Here is a 22877-nt window from a genome sequence, read left to right as displayed (position 1 = left end):
AGAGAGGTGTCTGCTGGAACAGATCATCCCAGCTCTGCTCTCAGCCCAGAGCCTAATACCCACCTCATTGAGGACTGGCAGGGACCCCTCAGTGGTCCAGCCTTATCTTTGTTAACAGCAGCTAAGATCTGCCTTGGAATTAAACCAACACTGCTTCCGATTTACATTCTAGCATCTGCAAGGAGAGCAGATCACCCTCACATCTCTCTCTCCCTCTCTGTCTCTGGGAGGCTATCAGCTCCTATTGCACAGCACTCGGGCCACTGTTTATCTGTCATTTTACATGCCAGGGAACTTTGGACAGGTCAGGAGAAGAGCAACTCTTGCTCGCAGCTTCAGTTCAATTGCTGACAACTTAAAAGCCCCCAGGGTCACAAGGACCACTTAGAAGGCAATCAGAGTAAATAAATGCCTGAATTTTCAGGGGAAGGAAAACAGCTTGGACAGGCAGCTGCATCAGGATTATTTCCAGGAGAGCGATCGCTTCCCCATCTATCTGCCAGCTACAGCTTTAATATACATTAGGGGTTTTAGCCTTTGGACTTGAAGACGGCTGTCTGCAGATAACGGACTCCTATCTTCACTTCCATCTGTGGTCCTTGAAGGCTGTCTTCTGCAGGATGAAACATAACGCTGAGGGAGAGTGGCAATTGTTTTTTTAGAGGCTGTAAATTTGTGGGCACCGGCAAAAAATCAGAATGATACTGTCATAGTGACAGGGACCTTTGTATCTAATGCAGCCCTGTCTGCTCAGCTGTATGGAATCTGTCTGCACGTCTGACGACAGCGTCTCAACACGACATCTTCACAGTTAAGTGCATCTATTATTATGCTCTGGGGCTGGAAAAATCCATAATCGCAGAGCGATGGAGCTGGGTCAATGCACTTCTGTGCCCTGCCACCCTAAGAACGCCATGGATCATGCCAATGCCACGTTTGAAGTCCTCGCTGACACCAGTGATGTCTTGGTCACCTCCTTCCTGGGGTGCATCCTGGCCGTGATGCGCCTGGTGGGCACAGTTGACAACATCTACACGTTGGTGGTCGTGAATCTCTCCATGACGTTCACTGGCTCGATGTACATTTATATTGTCAACCTGGCGCTGGCAGATCTCCTGTACCTGTCGACCATCCCTTTCGTGGTCTGCACATATTTCGTGAAGGACTGGTACTTTGGAGATGTGGGTTGCAGGGTCTTGTTCTGCCTGGACCTCCTCACCATGCACACCAGCATCTTCATCCTCACCATCATGAGTACCGAAAGGTGTAGTCAAGGTGTAGCTGTAGTCAAGCCATTAGACACTATTGGGAGATCCAGAGACTACCGGAGGGCTGTCACCTGCCTGATGTCCTTTCTTCTTGCCTTCCCAACCATGATCTTCATAGACCTCAGGCCGAGCGACCAGGGCGGGGTGACCAAGCGCATGTGCCACCCCACTTGGCAGATGGAGACCTACAAAGTGTACCTCACCATCCTTTTTAACACCCGCATCCTGGCCCCTGGGCTTGTCATCGGCTACTTATACATTAAGTTGGCCAGGACATACTAGAGATCTCAGACTGCTGTTTTCACCACCAGGGAAATGAACCGGTGCACCCTGTACATGATATTGAGCATCGTCCTCACCTGCTGGGCTTGTTTCATACCTTTCTGGCTCTGGCAGCTGCTCAGCATCTACTACTACAAGCCAGAGAATCGCAACACCACCACGGTCTACATCAATTTCATCGTGACCTGCCTGGCCTACAGCAACAGCTGCATTAACCCTTTCCTTTACACGCTGCTCTCCAGGAATTACAAAGAGTACCTGAGGAGTCGCCAGAAGAACTGCATCAACCTCTCCAAGATAAAGCCCAAGAGGCACTCCTCGAGGAGGTCCATGGTCTCTGGAAGCCACGCATACACAGAATCCATAGCCATCGCTCAGATCACAGGGCTCACTAATGAGGATGTCTGCACTCTGTGAAAGGTGAGTCGGTGTGAAGGGGAAGGGAATTATTTAATGGTTCATGCTCATGGGTTTTATTTACGTTTGGTACCACCTGTGTGGCACAGCTGCACCAGAAATTACATTCAAATGTAACACACTAGGTATGAGCAACATATTCCCCTCTGGTGGCCGATCCACATAGAGGATAAGAGCCTACTACAGCTACCAGCTAACCAAGTTACTTATTGGGAACATGGTAGAAGCCCAGGCTTTGGAGCTGAAAGTCCTGAGTTCTAGCCATGTTGCCCCCACATGGTGCTGGTAGGTCATTACACATGTAGACGATCATTACAGTAGCAGCTCTGGTCTACATTATGTTTATGTAACACTCATTTCGAGTCGGTGTGGCAAGGAAAAGAAGGCTACATGGCACAAGCACTATGCCTCAGTTTTCTGGCATCCAGCACCAGATAAAGGCTTTAAGGATCGCTTAATACTTGGCAGTCACTGCTTCTCCACATTAAGAGAGAGCCTTTAAATCTAATGTAATTGAATGGAAAACACAGATGCTGCTTCCCCCCCCCCATAGAACCAGTTAATTTCATTTGTGTTTGCATTTTAATCAACATCTTTCCCTTGAAGAGCCCAGTGTGTTAGAGCTGATAGGATGTTAATAAACAATGACGATGTCACCACAATAAAGAGGTAAAACAATAGCTCCCAGCCAAGAGAGGCAGAATCTCTGACCATTGGAAGAACGAGGTTCCCAGCTTCTCTTTTTTGGGGAGTATCTCAGATTATCATTAAAACCCAGTCTCACTGTGACCGTTGAAGTTCCATTGAAAATTATTTTAGATTTACTAGTTAAATGATCTACAGGCAAAACGCAAGGCTCTGAACTGAATTGATCCTTTCAGTTCTGTGCCATCGTGCTTTCGGGATTGTTTTGGACGCGTTGCTTTTGACAGCTATCGAACGACTGCTAAATCCAGACCCAGAAGGCTGTGACTTTCCCTCGTCACACCCACACAACAGAAGTTAACTTTCAAGGACAGAGTCAATTCTACTGTGCATTTTAGTGCCCTGGCGGACCTGACAGGCTGGATGTGGTTCTAAGGCCTGGCCTATGTTACATCAGCTTACCGTTTCCCACCATTGCTACCACCGCTGTATGGGTCTGCCAGTGGAAGGGCGCTAGTCTAGGCAGGCTGACAGCATTTTAACCACCACAGTGACTAAGCCTGCTCCGAGCAAGTCTCCACAACAGTGGCAGCTGGGAGTCTGTCTACACGGACACTCTCCCAAGCGCTATGACTGGTGGGACTTCGCTGCGGGTAGCAGTGGTGGGAAATTCGGGGGAAGTCAGTCTAACATAGGCATGGTGTTTGCACAAGCAGAAACATAGTTTCCCTAGGCCACAAGGGGCCTTGAAAGGCCTGGCCTAGATTAGGGAATTTTAGTGACAAATGGCTTCTCTTGCTAACACCTACTGGGAGCCCTAATGTAGACACTCCCCTGGCTCCAGTGTGCGTTCATTAACATGTTCCACCAATTGTCCTTCTCTGGAGGCAGCCCCCTCTGGAGGCCTGGAGGAGTCCCTCTGCGCTGGCTAGATGGTGCTTGCTGCTGCCCTCAGCGAGGCAGCGGGGCTCCCAGACCGCCATGTCTGAGCCCTTTGGGGCAACTGCTTTTGGCCTGACCCGTGTCTGAGGCCACCAGGCTTCTGTCTTACTGAATGCGTCCTTGCCCTGCGCGCAATTCTTTGTAGGCCAGTAAAGATAATTAAAAACCAGCTCTGGAAAAATAGCTGCAACCTGCAGAGATGATCCTGATCCAGGTAAGGTGTGGAGGGGGACAGGCTGCTGGCCTGAGCTTCGCACTGCATCACTTGACTGGCTCGTGCTCTCACAGCCATGGATGCTCTCCCCCATCCCTCTCCTCACACATCCACTGACTCTTCCCGCTCGTCTAGCCCCCCCACCTCTTCTCCCAGCCCCTAACCTCTCCGCCAACAGGTGCCCACTCCAGCTTTCACCCCCACCCACTCTCAGAGTTATATCCACTTCTGCCCACCCACACAGGCACATCCACTCGCTTGGCCCACCCGGTCGCTCTCTTCCTGCGACCCTACCGCCCTCCACACACCTCCAGCCTCGTGTGCACTCCCTCACAGAGTCACCTTCCAGGCCCGTTCTGGTCTGACCCAAGACAATCGGGCCCAAGTGGAACAGTTATTTCCCCATAAGATCCTCGCCACTTGTTCTGTTGCAGGAATGCTCAGACCTCAGGGGTTCAGGAGCCAAATTAGCGACCCAAATGAGCCACAGTGGTGTGAATTCATTATCTCATTTACTGCAGTGCTATAGATTCAGATTTAAACAGTCTGGCGGGGAGAGATTTAGTTTATATACATATATAGTATTCTCACAGCAAAATGACTGGCCAAGTATTATTATGTTATCAACTACAGGTGGTTAATAAGCTAGTAAAAGCGTCCTGATTGATTAATAATTAAGTCAAAAGTTGTGTTAGTATCATCCGCTGCTAAGAGCCACAGGAGACGCATTAAAAAGCCACTTGCAGCTCTCAAACCTCAGTCTGAGTATCACTGTGCTCGTGTCCCCTTCCCTCTCTCTAGGGTCCGTGGGGAAGAGCTGTGTCCCTATCAACTCACCCCCCAAGAATGTCTTCTGTCGCTGGGCTCTCCTTGGGAGACAGAGGCGGGGGAGGAACAACGGTGCCAAACCTCCTGCTGTCACTTGCACCTATGCACCTGCCCCTGTTCTACTGGTTCCTGCCCCAACAGTGATGGTTGCCATCTAACTGAGCTTCTTCTGTTATTAGGTCCCCCTCAGCCTGCTACTTGGGCACCATCATGAAATTAAAATGAACACAATTAACATTTTCCCTAGGCAGGCAACAAACTGACTCTGCTGTAGATTATACCTGCTGGCTGACTGACAGCACCCAATGGTAACACCCCAGGAAGGAGAAGCTGGCTGGACAATGGCGCATCGTGAACTGTACCCTACAGGTGACCAAGCTCAGCAGAGAAGGTTAAGCCCTGGGACCTCACAGCAAGAGAGCGCTGGAGGTTGTAATCACTGTGACAGGGCGCGTGGGGAGAATACGTGGTGGACGAAGGGCTGTGCACGGCACAGATGCTGTCGGTGGACCCCAGGGAACTCTTCTCCCAACAGAAGGGCTGAAGTTAAAACGCCGGACAAGCCCAGGAGGCGGGTGGGTGACCGGCTGCAGGCTGTAGTGCGGACGCAACCAGGCTCCCTGGTCTCCACTCCCCTGCAACATCAGAGTGAGGAATGGCTGTGGCCCAGCCCGCCCAGCTCTGCTGCATTCCTCTCTCACCACGCACAGGGCACCACGAGGTGGGCACTCAAGCCCATTGATTGCTAGCCCCCCTCCGCCCCCCGCGCCAGACGTTGCATTTCTATTATTGGGTGCAAAGGTTTCATCAGTAAAATAAAAATTCGTGGAAAGAGAAGGAGACAGTTTTCTCTGCACAGAGGGGAAGCTCTCGGTTGGGCCAGAGCTGAGAGCAGGTCCCTTTAAATGGTGTGGGTGGGAGCAGTTTACGAGGCTTGGCCCAGAGGGGGATGCGGGGGGGGGGGGGGGGGAGTGGGCCAAGCCGTGTGGGCACTGCCAGGAAATGGAAAAGGGAGGGTCCCACTCAGAGGTGGACTAAGATCTCCTGGGGCCCTGGCATCGGAACTGTGGCCCCACCCCAGCCCTTCCGCCTGCAGTCCCACCTCCATTCCACCCCTTCTGCCTGTGGGCCCTGCCCGTGGCCCCACCCCATTCCACCCCTTCCCCTGTGACCCCACCCCTGTTCCACCCACAGCCCTGCCGCTTTCTGCCCCGAGACCAGAGATGCTGTGCTCTGCTGCGACCCCGGGGCTGCGGTAGGAAGCAAGAGCTCCTCTAGCCCCAGGGCTACGGTGGGGAAAGGTTTTTCCGGGGGTCGCAAATTGGCTGGGGTCCCTGAGCACAGGCCCCATTGGCCCGTGTGGTAATCCGCCACTGGTCCCACTTTAGAAATGGGGAAATTTAACCTACGAGTCAAGATATACATCCGCCAGTCCCTCCCTCCCAAGGGCTGGTCAGGCCCAGAGGTCCTAGGTTGGAAGCCATACTCCAGCCATTGTTCTACTGTAGACATGAGTTCTCAGGGCCACTGGGAGTGGGAATTTGTCACCGTATTTAATGGGCTCTGTATACAAAACACAGTGGGCCCAGGCCCACAGTCCTCGCTCAGGCAAAACTACCAGTGCCATCACCTCTCCACACACACAGAGGCTCTGACCCACTCCCCTCACACAAGAACACGTTCCCAGAGTCACTGCCATGCCGGGGGGCTGTGAGTCACAGACAAACGTGGAACACGATCACCGTCCTGCAGGGACAGGCTGGTGGGGGGATTTGGAGATTGGTGAGTGGATCTGGAGTCTTTCACCAGTGGGTCAGTGGCCCAGATCTAATCCAGGTCAGCAGGGATCTAAAGTTGCTACCACTTTATTGCTATCTGAAGGACACCATGCAGGAAACTACAGCTCAGTGAATGGCTGCCAGTCACTCACCCGCTGGGCCCAGAGAGGTTAGCAAATACACAGCATGACTAATGGCTTCTTCCATGCCAGGATCCTATAGCACTTTACAAAGAGTGGCCCCTTTGCACTGGGGAGGTGTCACGCCCATGCGTGACAGCAGGGAAGTACTATCCCCATTTTACAGATGAGGGCACAGGCTGATTAAGTGCCCTTGCAGGGAAAACTTTAGCAGAGCCGGGAACTGGACCCAGGACTCCTTACTCCCAGCTACAAGACAACCCTTCCCCTCCATAGCACCACTCAGTCAGCTGCAAGCTTGGTGCCCGAAGGGCAGGAAGCAGCCCATCCATTTAACTAAAGTCTCTCTGGTTGCATAGATTTGCTGTGATGCTTGGAAGCCACAAAATCAGCCTCCTCACTGGTTTTAGTCCACACTGCAGAGGACTGTCCCAATTTCATATCTAGGCGTTTCATTGAGGTGCTCTTTACTCCCTCTTCAGGTCCATCACACAGCAAGTGGCAATGAGTTTCAGATCCCGCTCCGCAGACTCGGGTTCACGCTCTGGCACTAAGAAGAGCTGTGCAGGCTAGAGAGGGGGGTGAGCTCCAGTCTGAATCACAGCGTCTACACTGCTGGTTTTAGTGCCGTGGCGCGAGCCTGGGTCTGTCGAGCTGGGCTTTGAGCCTCGCTGCCGCAGGCTGGGTAGATGTACCTTCCAGATCAGTAACGAAGACGTACAATCAGAACGGACCCCACGCTGGTCCCTGCGGTGCTCAGGAGGCAATTGCCCCGCCCAATGCGCTGCGAGCCACAGCTACCCTAGCGCTTTGGATCCGAGGCCACAGGCCAGCTTTTCTGTGCAAGCCCTGATTGGATCTTTAAATACGATTCTGTGAGACTGTATCTGAAGCTTTACTGAGATCCCAATCTGCTGCACCACCTGCGGGCCCTTTGGCCCGGCATTTTGTAACCCTTCAGAACAAAAAAACCAGTCAGGCTGGTCTGGCTGGATTTCTTCTCTCTAAACCCCCGGTGGTGCCTCTTTAGGCACCTGTTTCCATAGTGACTTTTCCTCCCCCTCTCTTATCTTTGTTCGTCCACGCTCCATTTTTACATCCACCTATTACCTCCCTGCTCGGCTGCAGCGGCCTCGCACTCTGTGGAGCAGGCCTTTGATTCCTGTGCGGGGAGCAGAAAGCCAGTTGCCCTCACACTGCGCACAATCAGCTCTCCACTGGGCTGTAGCTGCAAGCACAAGTACAGAGGCCCCGTGGGCCCATCCCGCCCAAAATCTCTCACAGGATTGCTACCAAGCTTGGAAACTCAGAACACTTTCACTCACCTAGATGCATTAAGTACAAAGTATCAAAGTACGTCCTGACCTTTAGAAAAAGAAACCCTAGGCATTTGGGAAGCTGTTGATAGGACATCATCCAACATTTCTAGAGTATCTTTTCAGTCTGAAGGATCTCAAAGAGCTTCACAAGCTGCCCCTACACAAACCACTGCCCCCACTACCTAAATGTTACCACCTCTGGTGAGGAAGGCAGCATCATGTCTCCCTTTAGTGGCCAGCTCAAGCAAGGCTAAAAGCCTGCTGCGTAGAAATGCCCTTTTTGAATTCACGCTGATACCACAGTGAAGAGTGGAGTGGAGTGGAGAACCTGTGTAGAAGAGAAGGGGAGGAGAGGACTCCTTTAGCTCTAGTGGTGGGTGCTTGTGTTTTTGGTGCTAACGGGTACAGGTCCAGTGTTCACCAATCCCTGTGGTGTCAGTACAGACATTGCCAGCAGTCAGTAACACATGCAAAGCAACACAGCCCTGTAGTTTAGGACAGGAAGTGAAAGCCATCTCCAATTAATCTAACACCCAGGAGTGGTGAGGGGGAGGGAGAATAAATCATATCCACAAAGTTTGGGGGGAAAGTCCACCTCCTGGAGGGGACAGGATTGCTAGGGAGAAGCGAGCAGTGCATCAGGAGAGACCTCAGCAGCAACTTGTGTGTGAGCTCCCACCAGCTGCATCCTCCAAGTCTCCACCAGCTACACAATTAATTAATGGACAGCGATGACGGGGCTTGATTCAAATCAGGTCAGGATCCCGCAGCCTTACAAAGAGAAGCCAGGCTGCAATTCCTGCTAGCCTCACCTTGGGCATGGCCGCTTGCCCATCGCTTCCCTGAATTGGTGGGGCAATGGGCTGTTACTGTCTTTCCCCTCCCACTGAGGCCTTAAATCATTTCCTAACACCGAGGTAAAGTTGCCGGGGCAAAGGGTGGAATCCCCAGGAGGGGCGTTGCAGCCATGACAATTCCAGGACACGCGGTACCAGAACGAAATGTTCCACTCACCCCAGGGAAGATGAAGGGATCGTGGCTGAATGATCCTTTCCAGCATGGTGAATCTCGTAATGGCATCTCTAAACGGACACGTTATCCCAGGATGAGTTCTTGGCATAGAAAAGAAGGCTGAGCACCAGACGAGAGCCCTAAATGACTGAAGGACACTGCTAACAAAATGGGCTGATCCTGACCAATATCTCTCGGAGTTCGTCGGCTCTCCATTTCACTTGTCCCTTGCTGTCTTTGCTAGGTTTATGTGGAGTGGGCCTTTGGGCAAGGCCTTTAGAACACAGGACGTGACAGGCCAGAGCAGCCGCTTGGTGCCCCAAGTCTGTTATGATGTGTTCTCCAGTAACGCCTAGGAACCCAATCACTGATCAGTGCTAAGGTCTATACAAGCACATCATGAAAAGACTGCATCCATACCCCGAAGAGCTTGCAATCTAAGCATAAGGTGAGACAATGGGTGGATGCAGACAGACAGGAAGCACAAGGTAAGAACAAGAGGATACTGGGGCGCAGGACAAAGGCCCCCAGCACACCACTGGCTGAACCACTCTTGAGGTTTTTGTAGGCATACCCCGCTTTTGGCAGGGACCCAATAGCTATTGCTCCCGAGAAAGGCAACTCTGCTCCTGCACATGCCCAAAGAAAGGGCCGTGTCTGGTCAGTGTTGTAATGCTGTGTTTGGGGTCAAAAAGTTCCCTCCTGAAGGCTTTGACGATCAGCATGAGATACAAACATTCTTGTCAAGAGGTATAACCAGGGCTGAAAGTAACCTAAGGGACTTACAGGTACTTTCCTGAGGGGGCATGGCCTCAACCAGAAGAGGCAGGGCCTTTAAATCAAGATTTAAAGGCCTCGGGGCTCTGGCTGGGAGCCCCAGGGCCTTTAAATCACCCTGGAGCTACCAGCTGCACAGGCGGCTGAGAGCCCCGGGGCTTGGGGCGAATTAAAGGGCCCAGGGCTCCAGCCGCTGTGGAGCTCTGGGCCCTTTAAATCACCACCCGAGCCTGGCTGCTGGAGCCCCGGGGTAGCGGCAGCAGGGTTCCAGAGGTGATTTAAAGGGCCAGAGGCTCTGGCCACTGCGGGGAGCTGCCGGAGCTCCGGCGGTGCTTTAAAGGGCCCAGGGCGCCCCGCAGAGGCCGCGGCCCTGGTCCCTTTAAATCCCCACCAGGGAAGCCGGTCCAGTATGCTGGACCGGACCAACTTACTTTTACCTCTGGGTATAACCACAAAACCACACTGCAATGGTCGTGTCCAGCCGCACGTGGTTGAGAAGGACCTAGAGTAGTGGTGGGTCTGCCCCTCCCTACATACCCTCATACTAGAGCTGGAGGATGTGTAGGGCACAGGCAGGGACCCACGGGCACTGCTGAGAAGATCTCTGATTGAGAGCACACAAGACTGAATTACAGCTTCCCAACGTGAAGGTCCAGTAGTGCCCCTGGGGAAGCACCAACCTCCTTTCAGGACCGGCACAAGAAGTCAAGGGGGAAAATGGGAGCGATGTGTCAATCAAGGCTCAGCAAGGAGGGGGCTCTGGCTAATGAAGATCCAGCGAGTCCACTCGTCAAGGAGTAGCATTGTTGGGTTTTTGAGCCCCGGGTGGTGAAGAAATAGCCTGGTGTCAAAACGAAGGAAAAGGGGTGGGGGAGGAAATGCTGTCCAAGGTGCTGAAAGGGAGCCCTATGAGCACGGCCATTGGAATGTATCAGAGTGATTTGTAAGGGTGGCTGTTATCCTCTTGTTGCAGATGGGGAAACTGAGGCACAGAAAAGTGAAACCACTTGCCCAATGCCATACAGCAAATTATTGGCAGAGCCAGCTTGCCCCCGTCTCAGCCTCCTGCCCTAACCACTAGCCCACAATACCATAATTTGCAGACGGGATGAACTGGGCACACTGGGTAGACTTCTACTATTGCATTCCTGACTTTTTGCCGTTTCCCTCTTGAATCCTCATGCCCAGAGTCATTCTCACCCTTCCTCCCCTGGGACCTTGGAAGTCAGGATGGCTTCGCTTCTGCATCTTCCCCATCATCGACACTGCCTGCTCTGGCAAAGGGCTACCACCTTAGGCCAGTCTCGGGGGCATTAAGCACAGAAAGGAAAGGAGCTGCTTGGTTTCCACATGCAATACAAACATAGCTCTCCTAGGCATTCTAGTGCCCCTCCCCTAGGCCTTCCCCAGTCTGTCTTCTGCACACTCCTGCCTCCTTTTCCTTCCTTCACAATGTCCCTCACATATGATGGCTACACATTTTCCCCTTGCTTTCTCATTGCCCTTCCCTCTTATCCTCCATCCCCTCTAATTTACATTGGCCCTCCCTGTCCCCGTCCCGCACAGTTCTGCTAAACTTTCTGGCCCTGATGTCTCCTCAAGCTGAAGCACATAAAGCATACCTTGAGTTCAGTGGACAAGCTAACTGTAAAGGCACCGGGCCCAGCAAAATCCACATGGATGCCCATCAAACCGACACTCTCAATGAACAACAACATGTAATTATTAGGAAGATCGTCCCCTTGAAAGCGGTTATTTAACGGCATTTCTTCACGTCATGGCCCATTAAGTCATAAATTAGTCCTCAGGAGGAGCCTGTCACACTGGGGTCAGCGGGTTGACACTGCTGCAGTAGAATTCGCTGAATCCTTGGCAGCCCTTCAAGAGAGGGGGAAATAAATCAGTAACTGGAGTTGAATAAAGACTGTTGGCTTCTTCCTCGGGCAGACTTGAATCCCGTCAAGAACCATTCAGACCTCACAGCTGCTACGGTCATGTTCTTTTCCTGTAATGAGTGGGCGTGCGTCTGCACTCTGGATCCAAACCTGGCAACCAGATCCGAGCATCCTCAGGCCTGGAGGAACTGCGCTGTGCCGCATGGACCTGACACTAACGACTGGGGCTCTCATCTCAACGACCTGCAGAAAACGTGCTGTCAACATTTGCACCAAAGGCCCCTTGAGTGATCATGCTGCTGCAAAACAAAAGAAAACAGAGGCCAAAATACTTCAATATGATGAAGTTCGGCGCAGGTCCACGTTCTCCGCACAGCACCCCTCCCCCTCAAAACCCGCTGAGCTCCTGAGCACACCCTGGGACCCCTTCATGTCCCCTCCTACCCACTCCATAGGTTCTATTCTGTAAGCAGCAGAAAGTTCAGAAAATAATTTCTCCCCATACATACATACCTCTGCTCGTATGCAGTGGGGGCCAACCAGTGGCAGTCTCTGCCAAGAGCAGCAGATTGTTGTGGGCTGACAATTTTTGATTGCCAAAAGCACAGCAATCATTAAGCCAACCTAATAACCCCTTTCAGGAGGTGAGCAGAGCCAAATAGGATGGCGGCCAAGCACTAGAAGGTTTCAGAAACCTTCATTTCCAGGGACACAGGGCCTAGCTTGTGTAGTTTGGCCTCTTACAGAGCTGCTTCTGTTTTTCAGACACATGTTAACACGCTCTATCTGAAGTGCCCTCCTAGGGATCACTGAGGCTGGAGGCAAGGAGCCAGTGCACAGGGAGTTACTAAGCAGACATATTAAGAGTTAACGTAACACTGACGGAATCGATGGAAGATGGAAAGAACTAAGAGCAGGAGCACTTGAAATTGACCACAGGGATTCATCTACTCTGCAAGGTCCTGGGAGAAGCTTGTGGTACCATCTCCATCATCTGGGTGAGTGATAGATCTTTCTGGTTCGGTGGAGAAGAAAAAGATCCTTTTCTCCTTTGCTTTCTCCCCGCCCCAAGCCCTGCATCATTTCTCAAGGTTTGATGCAGAGTGGCTCAACTGCATCTCAGTCCAACACATGCCTTGACCAGGAGCCAACAACAACACACATCAGTGCTAGCTCTAGGAGTTTTGGATCAGGTATTTTCAGAAATTAAGGCCAAAAGGTACCATTGTAATCATCTAGTCTGACCTGCTACATAGTAAAGGCCATAGAATTTAACCCAGGGATCCCTGTATCAAGCCCATAACTTCTGGTTGAGCAGACACACACCCTGGATTTAGAGATGTTGAGTGATGGAGAATCCACCAAATCCCTAGGTAAATTGTTCCAATGGTTAATCCCGTTCCTTAAAAATCTGCACCTCGTTTCTAGTCTGAATTTGTCTGGCTTCGGCTTCCAGACACTGGATCTTGTTATGCTAGATTAGAGAACCGTTGACAACCAGAAATTTTTCTCCATGTAGGTACTTACAGATTGTGATAATTGCCTTCTTAACTTTCAGAGTAACAGCCGTGTTAGTCTGTATTCGCAAAAAGAAAAGGAGTACTTGTGGCACCTTAGAAACTAACCAATTTATTTGAGCATGAGCTTTCGTGAGCTACAGCTCACTTCATGAAGTGAGCTGTAGCTCACGAAAGCTCATGCTCAAATAAATTGGTTAGTCTCTAAGGTGCCACAAGTACTCCTTTTCTTCTTAACTTTCTCTTTGATAAATCTTGATCTTTCTAAATAGATTCAACTTCTTTAGCTTTTCACTCGATGGCAAGTTTTACAGTCCATCTCGAAAGTTCACCTAAATAATTGCTTCCCCCATCTGTTCAGTCATGTGATCAAAATGCCCCTATGCTATCCCCGGGCACACCTGATTTTGCTGGAAGGCATAATCTCATTTCAGTGGAATCCTATCCTCACACGTAGCTTCAGCCATGCGTCTTCTCCACACCCAGGCTCAGCCCTCTCACTTGGGACTTGACCCCTAGAGAGGAGCTGGTAAAAGGAATGAAGACCACACCCACTCAGCACACAGCAGTAGGGCTGAGCCCTTATTCTCAGCATACAAAAGCGAAGATTAGTGACTAAACAGATTCAACAAGGGGATCTTGGAAGTGTTAAATTTCTTCCTATCATCTTATGTAATCGTGATGAAACCTGGCACAAGTGGGGTAAATGTAACCATGACAGACTTCCCATAATTTCTCTCTCTTCTCAAAGATTTCCTCATCAAAGGGCATCTGCCTGTAAAAGGAAAAAAAAAAAAAAAAAAAAAAAAAAAAAAAAAGACAGTCTTCAGCTCCCAATAGATAGGCCCTGGCTCGCAAGGGCAGCTGGTTCTGTTTAAATGAATCTTTCACCATCAATTAGAGGCTTTGACAGGGTTAGCAGCTGGGGGGTACATTTTGTCCTGACTCCTGTTTTAACAGCAAAGTGGCTGCTAATCAGTTTCAAATCTTCAGTAGATGCCAGTTCCTGGAAAGATTTAACCCTTTACCCAAGTAGCATGACCAGTAATTCACTAGGTAGTTCGATATAAACTTTGAGGTCTAATTTGTTGTGTAATTAAGTAGGAACCTTCAAGGATTCTACTTCTACTGCCACAACCGGTTGCTTTCCCAGAAACCTTTGGTGGTAAATCTTAAGGTATCTATACTCATCACTATAGCATCCATTTACATGAGGCAAGATTGACACCCAACGACTAGTAAATTAATTTCAAGTGTCCTGTCTAGGTTTGTGGTTGCTCCAAGCGCAGACAAATCAGCTTTTCTAAAAAGGTAGTTCCCCTGTGACCTGGGCCAGCTCCCCTTTGGAAAATACAACCCCCAAGAAATCGTTCAAGCTGGTTTTACTCTTTGTTGCTAAAACAAGCTAGGATTTGCAAAGGAACTTGAGTTAGACACCTAAATCCTATTCAATTTTCGTAAGAATGGGACACCGGATTCCCTCCGGTTTCTTTAAACATCCCAGCCACAAACGAACAGCTTGGAGAGAACCTTTTAAGGTAGCAGCCTGCATCCTGGATGCCTAGCTCCTAATTTTCCAAGAAGAGCCCTACAACTGGAGACCAGCAACTCAGTTTAGTTTCCAATCCCAACTCCTTGTGACTGTTCACTTATCTCCTTGCAAACCTCTTGTAAACCAGTGCTGCCAGATGAATGGAAGAAAACTGGTCCAAGCAGGGCTCAGAGAAGACATTCAATACACAAGCATTTTTTTGGACAATCCCCCTAGTAAATAACTGACAGCCAATGAGAGTCTAGAGAGACTAAGCACCATCACTAGTTGCCAGAACAATTAACCCTCCCCTTCCAGGTCATGCCGTAATTAGCAACCCACAACCATGAATACCTGGTAAAGCCACCCAAAATATGGCTCAGTTGTCGGGTGAACACCCCTAACTAGGTTCCACTAGCTAAGAAAACACTACCATGACCTTGGCACCTCTCTGCTCAACGCTGCAAGCCAAACTCCCCATTTAAGCACTGGGACCAGTGGACAGAGCTGCTTAGGGCACGTGGCTGCAGCACCTAATCCATCAGCAGCAGTGACAAGCTCTGGCACCTCTCTTGGAAGAAGTAAGTCTTGCAGCAGGGGTTGGCAGAGAAGCAGTAACACAACGTTTTACGGTGCTCTGATGTCGCCAGCGTGTTTCTGAACTGCTTCTGGCCTAACGAGGAGAGACATAACCGTGGGGCATCTGAGGGCAGGGAGAGTGAAAGGGGTAATAAATTAGGCATGTAAATAATGTGTAAAAACAACCAGGTACCTGATTAAAATTCTATTGGTTACACGGTTAAACATTTAACTGGGTGCAGGGGGTGCTGCAGCACTCCCACGTTTTAGGTGGGGTTCGACTGCCGGTGGCAGCCAGGACCATGGGTGGAGTTAAATTGTTAACAGAAACTGATAAGCATCAAGCTTATCGGTTAACCTTTTACAACTCAGAGATAATTCCACTAAGGTTAAGGTTAAGGAATGAGAAAGTGTAATTTACAAAAGGTAAAATGTATGGATTAAAGATGAGGTGGACTTTAAAGGGTGTTTTCTGTTTAGCTGATCTGATTGGCTGAGTTTTTCTGCAACTCAGCCATATAACACTCAAAGAGATTTCCATTTGGTAGATCTCAAAGCGCTTTTCAACAGTCAGTATAATGATCTCCATTTTACAGATGGGGTAACTGCAGAAGAGGGCTGGGTAAAAGGAAAATGAGAGAGGCAGGGGGTGTGGAATGAACTAAAGGGATAGGGAAGGGGGTAGCTGGGGATCAAAATATAAGATACATTTGTACAAATGTATTAAATAAGCTTACCAATCACCACCTATCCCACTGTTTGTATATTACAACTCTTCCCACCACCTTTTGTCTTGCTTTTTTAAACTAAGCTCTTTGGGGCAGAGACTGTTTTCCCGCGTGTTTGTACAGTGCATAGCACACCACAGGCAGCATCATAAATACATAAACAAGTGAGGTCATTAATGGGCAGATCCTTATCACCGGATGCTGTTTCCACCAGACTTGTCGAAAGAAGGCAGAGGAAATGGAAAACGTAATCCAAAAGATTTATTCCATCTGGACCTCCTGCATTTCTGTTTATAAGAGGGCAAGTTATTTGTCCGCTAATTATCCCTATATTTTCCTTTAGCAGAAACTTTACATTTTTCTGTCTCTACTAAAAGTTCAGAGAGTACAATATAGCCCTGTCATCTCAGTTGCTTTAAAGCAAAAAAATCCAAGACCCTCACTTCAAAAAAGTATCAATTAATTGACAGATGGCCACCTATTTATAGTGTCAGGAAGAAAAAAAAAATTCCAAAGCACTCTATGGGTTTGCATACCAAAAGAAGTCTATGGAGACCAGGAATTTTTTTTCCAAAGTATTTAATAAAGAAAACACAAGGTAGCACAAATGCTTGACAGAGCAGTGAAGAATTGATGGCTTTTTCTGTTCCAAACCATCAGCAAAAGTGGTTAAATCCCTACTAGTTGGTTGAAAAAGGAAAAACTTGGATTAAGGCCACAATCATTCACTCATTACATGTAGATTCACTTATTATACCATGAAACTGACTCAACAACAAACAGCAAAAACAGATGAATGATCCCAGTTTTGTAACAATATGCATCAAGATCAAACAAACCATAGCAAGAAAAGCTTTAGACAGGAAATGCTATGCCACAACACATGCCCCCGTATCAAGCCCAGAACACCCATATCCACCTTGGAAATACAGCCAAGCAGTAGTCTATGTCACTTCGGTAAAATAAGTTTCTCATTGCCAAAGCAAAACATTAGTAATATGAGACCACACTTGTCAGTTACTTTTAGCCAAGTACCATTAAAATGGAATATCTGTTTTTCCTGGGGGTAGAGATTTTGCAGAAAGGAAGGAAGCTGCAGAAGGAGCAGCAAAGATCATGACAAGCCAGAGGAGGGAAGCAAATTAGGACTGGTAAAAATGTCCCAACAAACTGTACAGCTTAAAAGATAACGAATGCTACCTGGGGAAGATTTTCATCTGAAGAACCCATGTGTTCTCAGTTAAATCTAACGGATTTCTTTGCTACCTTTCACAGCTTGTCTGCAGAGAATTAGACAACGCTGTGGTAAAAGAGTCTGGTCACCATTAGAGCGTCCATCATTGCTAGTGCTGCATTAGTGATTAACCAATGCTTTACATAGCTTTTGTAAAAACCGTTATAGATGCAGACTGTCAAACACCTTAGGTTCTACTGTAAGCTTTGCTAAATACTCAGTTTAGTTGCATTTCAAATCCATTTCTTTGTTGCCTTCCCTACTGTTCTACCATTCCCCAAATATGGACTGACTGACATCACTCCCTTAGTCACAATCATCACTTCTTATCCACAGTTTGAGAAACAAAATGGTAGATACCAAGAGTTTAAAGTTGTGAGTTTATTGCATATGTAACAAAAATGAACATGACCTCCTGGGTCCAGCCTACTATACAATCACTGTTTATTCCAGCTGGTTCCATAACCACATTAAATAGAACTAGTATTTCTTTAAATACTTTGATTTAGACATAAAATGAAACTTTAGTGTACAACTTTCACAAAATAAATCTGCAATAAAAACAGTGGGAAGAATAACAAGGATAGCAGCAATACTTAAACAAGACATTACAAAATAATAAATTAAAAATACATTATAAAGTGGTCAAGGAACAAAAATTAACAAATTAAAAACAGAATCACATATACTGTGTTTCGGGACCCCGCTGTGCGACACAGCAGTGACCCTGGGCACAGAGTGTGTGGTGGCGGGGTCTTTACTTTTATGAAATCTGCTAGATTTCAAAACCACCTTCCTTGACTTGAACTAAAAATGTACAGCTGAGCAAGCTTTGATTTCACCATCTCAACCAACAAGCAGCCTTTTAAAGCAGGGCTCTGTCAAACATAATGCCCAAGTTAACTCTAACATTCATAAAGCAGTCTCATTTCTTCCCAATTTAAAACACAAGCAGAGTGGTGGTCTCCTACATCCCTGAGTGTATAGGATCGGCTGATAAGCAATATCAGGGCAAGGACTGAAAGTCTGTACCACTGGAGCAGTTTCTAAATTTGCTTTTGGAATAGGTACAAGAAAGAATTCAGAAGATGTAACTTGCACTTTCCTCAGGTCTGCTCCAAAATGTATTTGTGTACAAGGCAGATGGGTGATAGTGAAATGTGAGCGGTAAACTTTTCTGTGTTATTCTTTGGGCAAGTCTGTAAACAACCAACCAGTTCAAACACTGGAAGTTGTTGCAGAGAACACGTTCCATCTTCTTCATGCTGGCAGACCACAAGGGAAAGAACATGCTTTAAAATTCTGGGTGTCAGAGGTGACAAGAACAGACTCAGTAAAAACCTCAGTCAGTCAATCAATGACTAAGTTTCCTCCAGCACCATCTCATCTCAACTTTCTGCTTGTCTTTCACAATTTCTTGGCCATGAAACCAGATGTGAAACCAGAATACTGAGTCTTAGGCAGAACCAAGCATTGTTTTAAACCCACACTTGCCTAGCTTGTTTATTTTCTCCATCCAGACAGTTTCAAGGCCTCCCTCACACATTCATGTACAGAATGATAAAATTAATGCTCCATCGTTACGGTAGTGGCACAAAATTGAAGACAACATAACGGGAGAGGTGGGAAAGCTGTTTCAAAGATTTATCGCTTAAGTAATTTAGAGGACAGTTCCCTCTCCTCACTGCTGCCAACATGGAGAAGGGACATTAGCACGGCTTTTAAATATACAAAAACATAGAATTTTACAAAACAGAAATCCTTGCCTATTTTGTGCAACCAACGAAGTGTTGATCTAAAAAGAGAGAAACTATCACATGCTAACTTGCTTGCTGACTTGCAGTTCTCCGGACTGAGAGCCCTCATCCTCACCTTGATTGGTTTTAGAGAGCCAGCTGTGCTTTTGTGTGAAGCTGGTGGGTTTATTTATTTATTTATTGTTAGCCCTTTCAGTGAAAAAAACCACAATGTGAGACAGCATATAATATTTTGGGGCAACAACCTGTTTTGGATTTTTCCTATCTGCCTATGGTATATTGCACATACAAATGCATTGAAAGGGTTAAATACATCCCATTGGCAGTGACTGATTTCATAGCCATTTTCAACAAGCCAGGACTAGTGGAATTACATTACCCAATACAAGACTGCACAGATGTGTGGCTGCAGAAAGTTGAATTTTTCCCTCTACTGCAAGTGTCACACAATTTCTCCTTCCATGCCCAATAACCCATAATGCAGAAACTGGTCCTTAAGTGCCACTAGATTCTAAAGACTCTACGTACAGCTGTCTGAACAGGTCTTTCTTACAAAATCCTGCCATGTGAGCTTCTCTAGCCAAACTGTGCAAATCTCTCAAAATTATACAATTTCATACTTGGAATGCAATTCTGATACCCCCAACATCAAATCACAAGACTTATGGTCAATGGAAAATAAAACAAAGGGGGAAGATTCCAGGATTTTGACAAGTATATAACTTTTTGTCCTATCACAGTTTAAAGCTATTATCAAATTCAATTAAAAAAGACAAAATAGAAATATTCCAGTAGACATTTTCTATGAACAATCTCTGACCCACAGCTGAATTCCAATGCACTATTCCATAAACATAACATCTGTTAAATGTTTCAGTAATGAATCTCTCTAAAAATCAGGCTTGCCAAAGAAAATCCTATACAAAGCAAGTCTGCTTTACTTATGTTTAGACATGTTTGATGGCTAACTTGCTCTTTATGAAGTCATGTTATTTTGTTAAAATACTGTCTTATCTTGGTGTGCAAACTGGAAGAAATGTTATTTGACCCAGGTACTTGATTTGCTTTCGTTTCCCATTGCACTGGGAATCCATTTTAGCAAATGAGTTAGAGTACCAACCTTGAACATTAGTTTCAGATAGTTGAAAAAAATGCCATATGTGGCACTCTGGAGTAATTTCCATCTCTATAGAACTTAAGATAAAACCTTCCAATAGCTTTACGTAAAGTTTAGACTTTATTCACTATATAGTTATCCTTTTACCTCCCCCTCAAAAACACCTTTCACAAGGCCAATGACTTAACAGAACTTTGTTCCATTAGCTTAGCTTTTAGCAATTTCCTCATAAAATCTTTTAGAATTTCAACTCACAAGTGTCTCTCAGATAAAACAGTGGCACAGAAATCACAGCTTTTTGGATTTATCTGATTTGAAAATTTTGTCTGTTTGCTTTCTCTTTACCAAGCTTCTTTGAAAAGTAGTTACATTTGGACAGACTATGGTAAGTGAATCTGCAGGAGAAATATTTTTCCCATGTGCAAAACAATTAAATTTCAACCAGGACATCCAAAAAGAAATAATATACACCACTTAAGCTGCCCTGGACTCCTTCATTTTTCTAGACGTGAGCCACTACTTTCACTGAGAGCTTCCTGCTAAGGCAGAACTTCAGTTACATGTGCATATGGAGTTTTATTTTCTGCTAGAAATTTGTTTTAACAGGTGTTTAAAACGTGCAATTCTGAATTCCAGTGCCAGTCAGATATTCAATAGCTGCTGGACTCTACAAGAGGCTCAAGCTTGCTTTAAGACAAAATAGCCAGGTACTCCTACCAGTTGCAAGTCCTCAGCAAACCAAGCTCAGATACTCAACTACAGATTGATACTCCTATAAAAAGACCACAGGTCATTGACCCTATCACAATATGTGTTACAAGTCTAGCAGAATATCTGGTGTAATCAAAGCCAAATGCTGAACTTGGCTGCATTTCATTTTATGGGGATGGAAGAAGAGGGTGGGGATTATTGTAACAAAGGGGAGAAAATGGCTGGGAACCACCACCAAAAGCCCCCTCCCCCCACCAACAAAGGAGGGGAAACAACCGCATCTCTCTAAGTTGTCTAGTGTTCCAATGCTTCAGACAGCTTAGCAGGAAGTTCACAGCAAGCTTCTTCTAGCTTTTGATCTGGTGGTCCATGAGCTAGTGTCTGTTTCCTTTGGTTGCCTCTTCACTCCACAGCAAATCCACATGTCTCTTCCACAGCTGTCAGTAGCTTCTCATAAAGCTTCTCATATGACTCATAAGGCGGAATGTCAATCCGGTTAAAGCTAGCCAAGATGAAAACAACAGTATGAACATTGCTGTATATGACCCAAAACATTTCACTTACAAAAACCTAGTTAACCCATGTTTAAAGATGTACTCTATAAAATGAACCGTGGTAGAGGTGAAAATTATTAGCTGTTTCAGTGACCAAATTAAACAAGATTAGGGCTTACTTAGCACCTTTTCCTGTAGTTCATGAACCTGCACATGGGAGATGTGAACTGGGGAAAAAGGAATTTTGTTAGCATTTGAGCTTGTTTAACTTCACTGTTCAGTGTTACCCTTTACCTAGTTTTTTTTAAAAAAAATATTGCCTCTAATATGGCTACACTTTTTAAAATAAAAATTTAGCTTTCACATGTGAAATGTTTGATAATTTTTTTTTGCTTAATAATAATGTATAATTCCAATGGTGGAATAAAGTTAAAAGCTTTCAATAACAATACAAACATTTCCATGCAATATTTGACCTGAAAACACTTGCAACATGTAAAAGGCACCAGGTTACCGTGCCTCTGGCTAGCGTCCAAAGCATTTTGAAGCACTGGTTTAGTCATCGTAACGCTAACTTTTTCCTCGCCTAACAGGGGGAGAAGTTACTGAATCCAAAGCGTTTCCTGTATCAAGACAATGCTACTGCTGTCTGAGGGGCTGATGGTCCAATGAAATGTCAGACAGCAGCGTGCCTAACATACAGGGCAGCACTGGCTACGTACTTTGCCCCAAGTATGAGGCATATTAGGGAGGCAGTTAAGTGGATAATTTATTGGAAGTGTTGCTTCAAAGTAAGAGTTTTCCTACATTTTGGTTCTGAATGCCAAAATACTTAGGGTACCTATTAAAATGGCTTCCTGTACACGAGGGAGAGAGAGAGTTGGTCTATGCAAAAGCTAATCTCAGATTCTCTTGAAGCTCAATTCTGCAAACATATTAGTAGTGCCTTTTTTCTAATTTTATAGCTAAATGTACATGCAAGAACACCATTACTGTACTGCTGCACAAGGAATACATGGAATTACTGAATCATTGTCTTTGATTATTTCTTGTAATGTGTATCCCTTTATCTGTGAAGACTTGACTGGACAAATGGAAATAAATTAATATACTGTGCACCACACAAGAGGCAGCAGATTTTAACAACACCTTCATCTTACCAAGTGTGGGCTTTTGGAAGGTTGTCTGTATTTGCATCTATCAAATGGATGGTAAACAGCCTGGGTCCTGCAGCGCCTGTAGAACCTTACAGACAGATATTCTAGTTAACGCACTTCAGCAACACAGTTATAATACATAATGAATTTGCCAAATACCGGGGGTGGGGGGGGAGGAAGGGAATTCATTCCAATTTCAAGCAGGAATGTACCAGAGGTTAACTGCGAACACCAGTCAGTGCAGAGTTGGCCCAGGGGTTTTGGGGAAGTAGCTGGAAGTAGCTTTGTTAAGAACAAAGATATCACCCAACATGGCCCTCAGAAAACATATGGGTTTTTACTTAAATAAGAGCTTCCCCGTTTTCAAAATGGGAGAGGTGTGAGGGCAAGCAGCACTTGGGAGATGCACACAAAACATTACGTCTGCAAGGCTCCATTTATTCTCAGCCAACATGCATCTATAACGGGTCCATTCATAATGTGTTTAAGACACTGAAATTCTGTTGCCAGAAAGGCAATTTCGGGAAATACATTCA

The 22877-nt window shown here is 46.7% G+C and overlaps 1 protein-coding gene and 1 pseudogene across 3 annotated transcripts in view; one reads left to right on the top strand and one right to left on the bottom strand.

Annotated features, from left to right (window-relative positions):
• The first annotated feature begins 914 nt into the window (after positions 1-914).
• LOC144271390 (urotensin-2 receptor-like) lies at positions 915-1967 on the top strand (annotated as a pseudogene).
• A 14509-nt stretch (positions 1968-16476) lies between these two features.
• SMURF1 (SMAD specific E3 ubiquitin protein ligase 1) overlaps positions 16477-22877 on the bottom strand; it is a 64646-nt gene continuing 58245 nt past the window's right edge. For 2 of the 3 annotated variants that reach the window (XM_077827795.1, XM_077827797.1), the window contains 2 exons: positions 22345-22429; positions 16477-21192 (listed from right to left, as the gene is read on the bottom strand). In XM_077827795.1, coding sequence (XP_077683921.1) covers positions 21093-21192; positions 22345-22429 — 185 coding nt within the window. In that variant the 3' untranslated portion in view covers positions 16477-21092. The remainder of the gene's footprint in view (positions 21193-22344; positions 22430-22877) is intronic. The other variant, XM_077827796.1, reaches the window with a different exon arrangement.

Source organism: Eretmochelys imbricata, chromosome 10, assembly GCF_965152235.1.
Source record: "Eretmochelys imbricata isolate rEreImb1 chromosome 10, rEreImb1.hap1, whole genome shotgun sequence".
In the NCBI taxonomy this organism is placed as follows: domain Eukaryota; kingdom Metazoa; phylum Chordata; order Testudines; family Cheloniidae; genus Eretmochelys; species Eretmochelys imbricata.
Note: the sequence above shows the minus strand (reverse complement) of the source record. Positions and strands in the feature narration are given on the sequence as shown.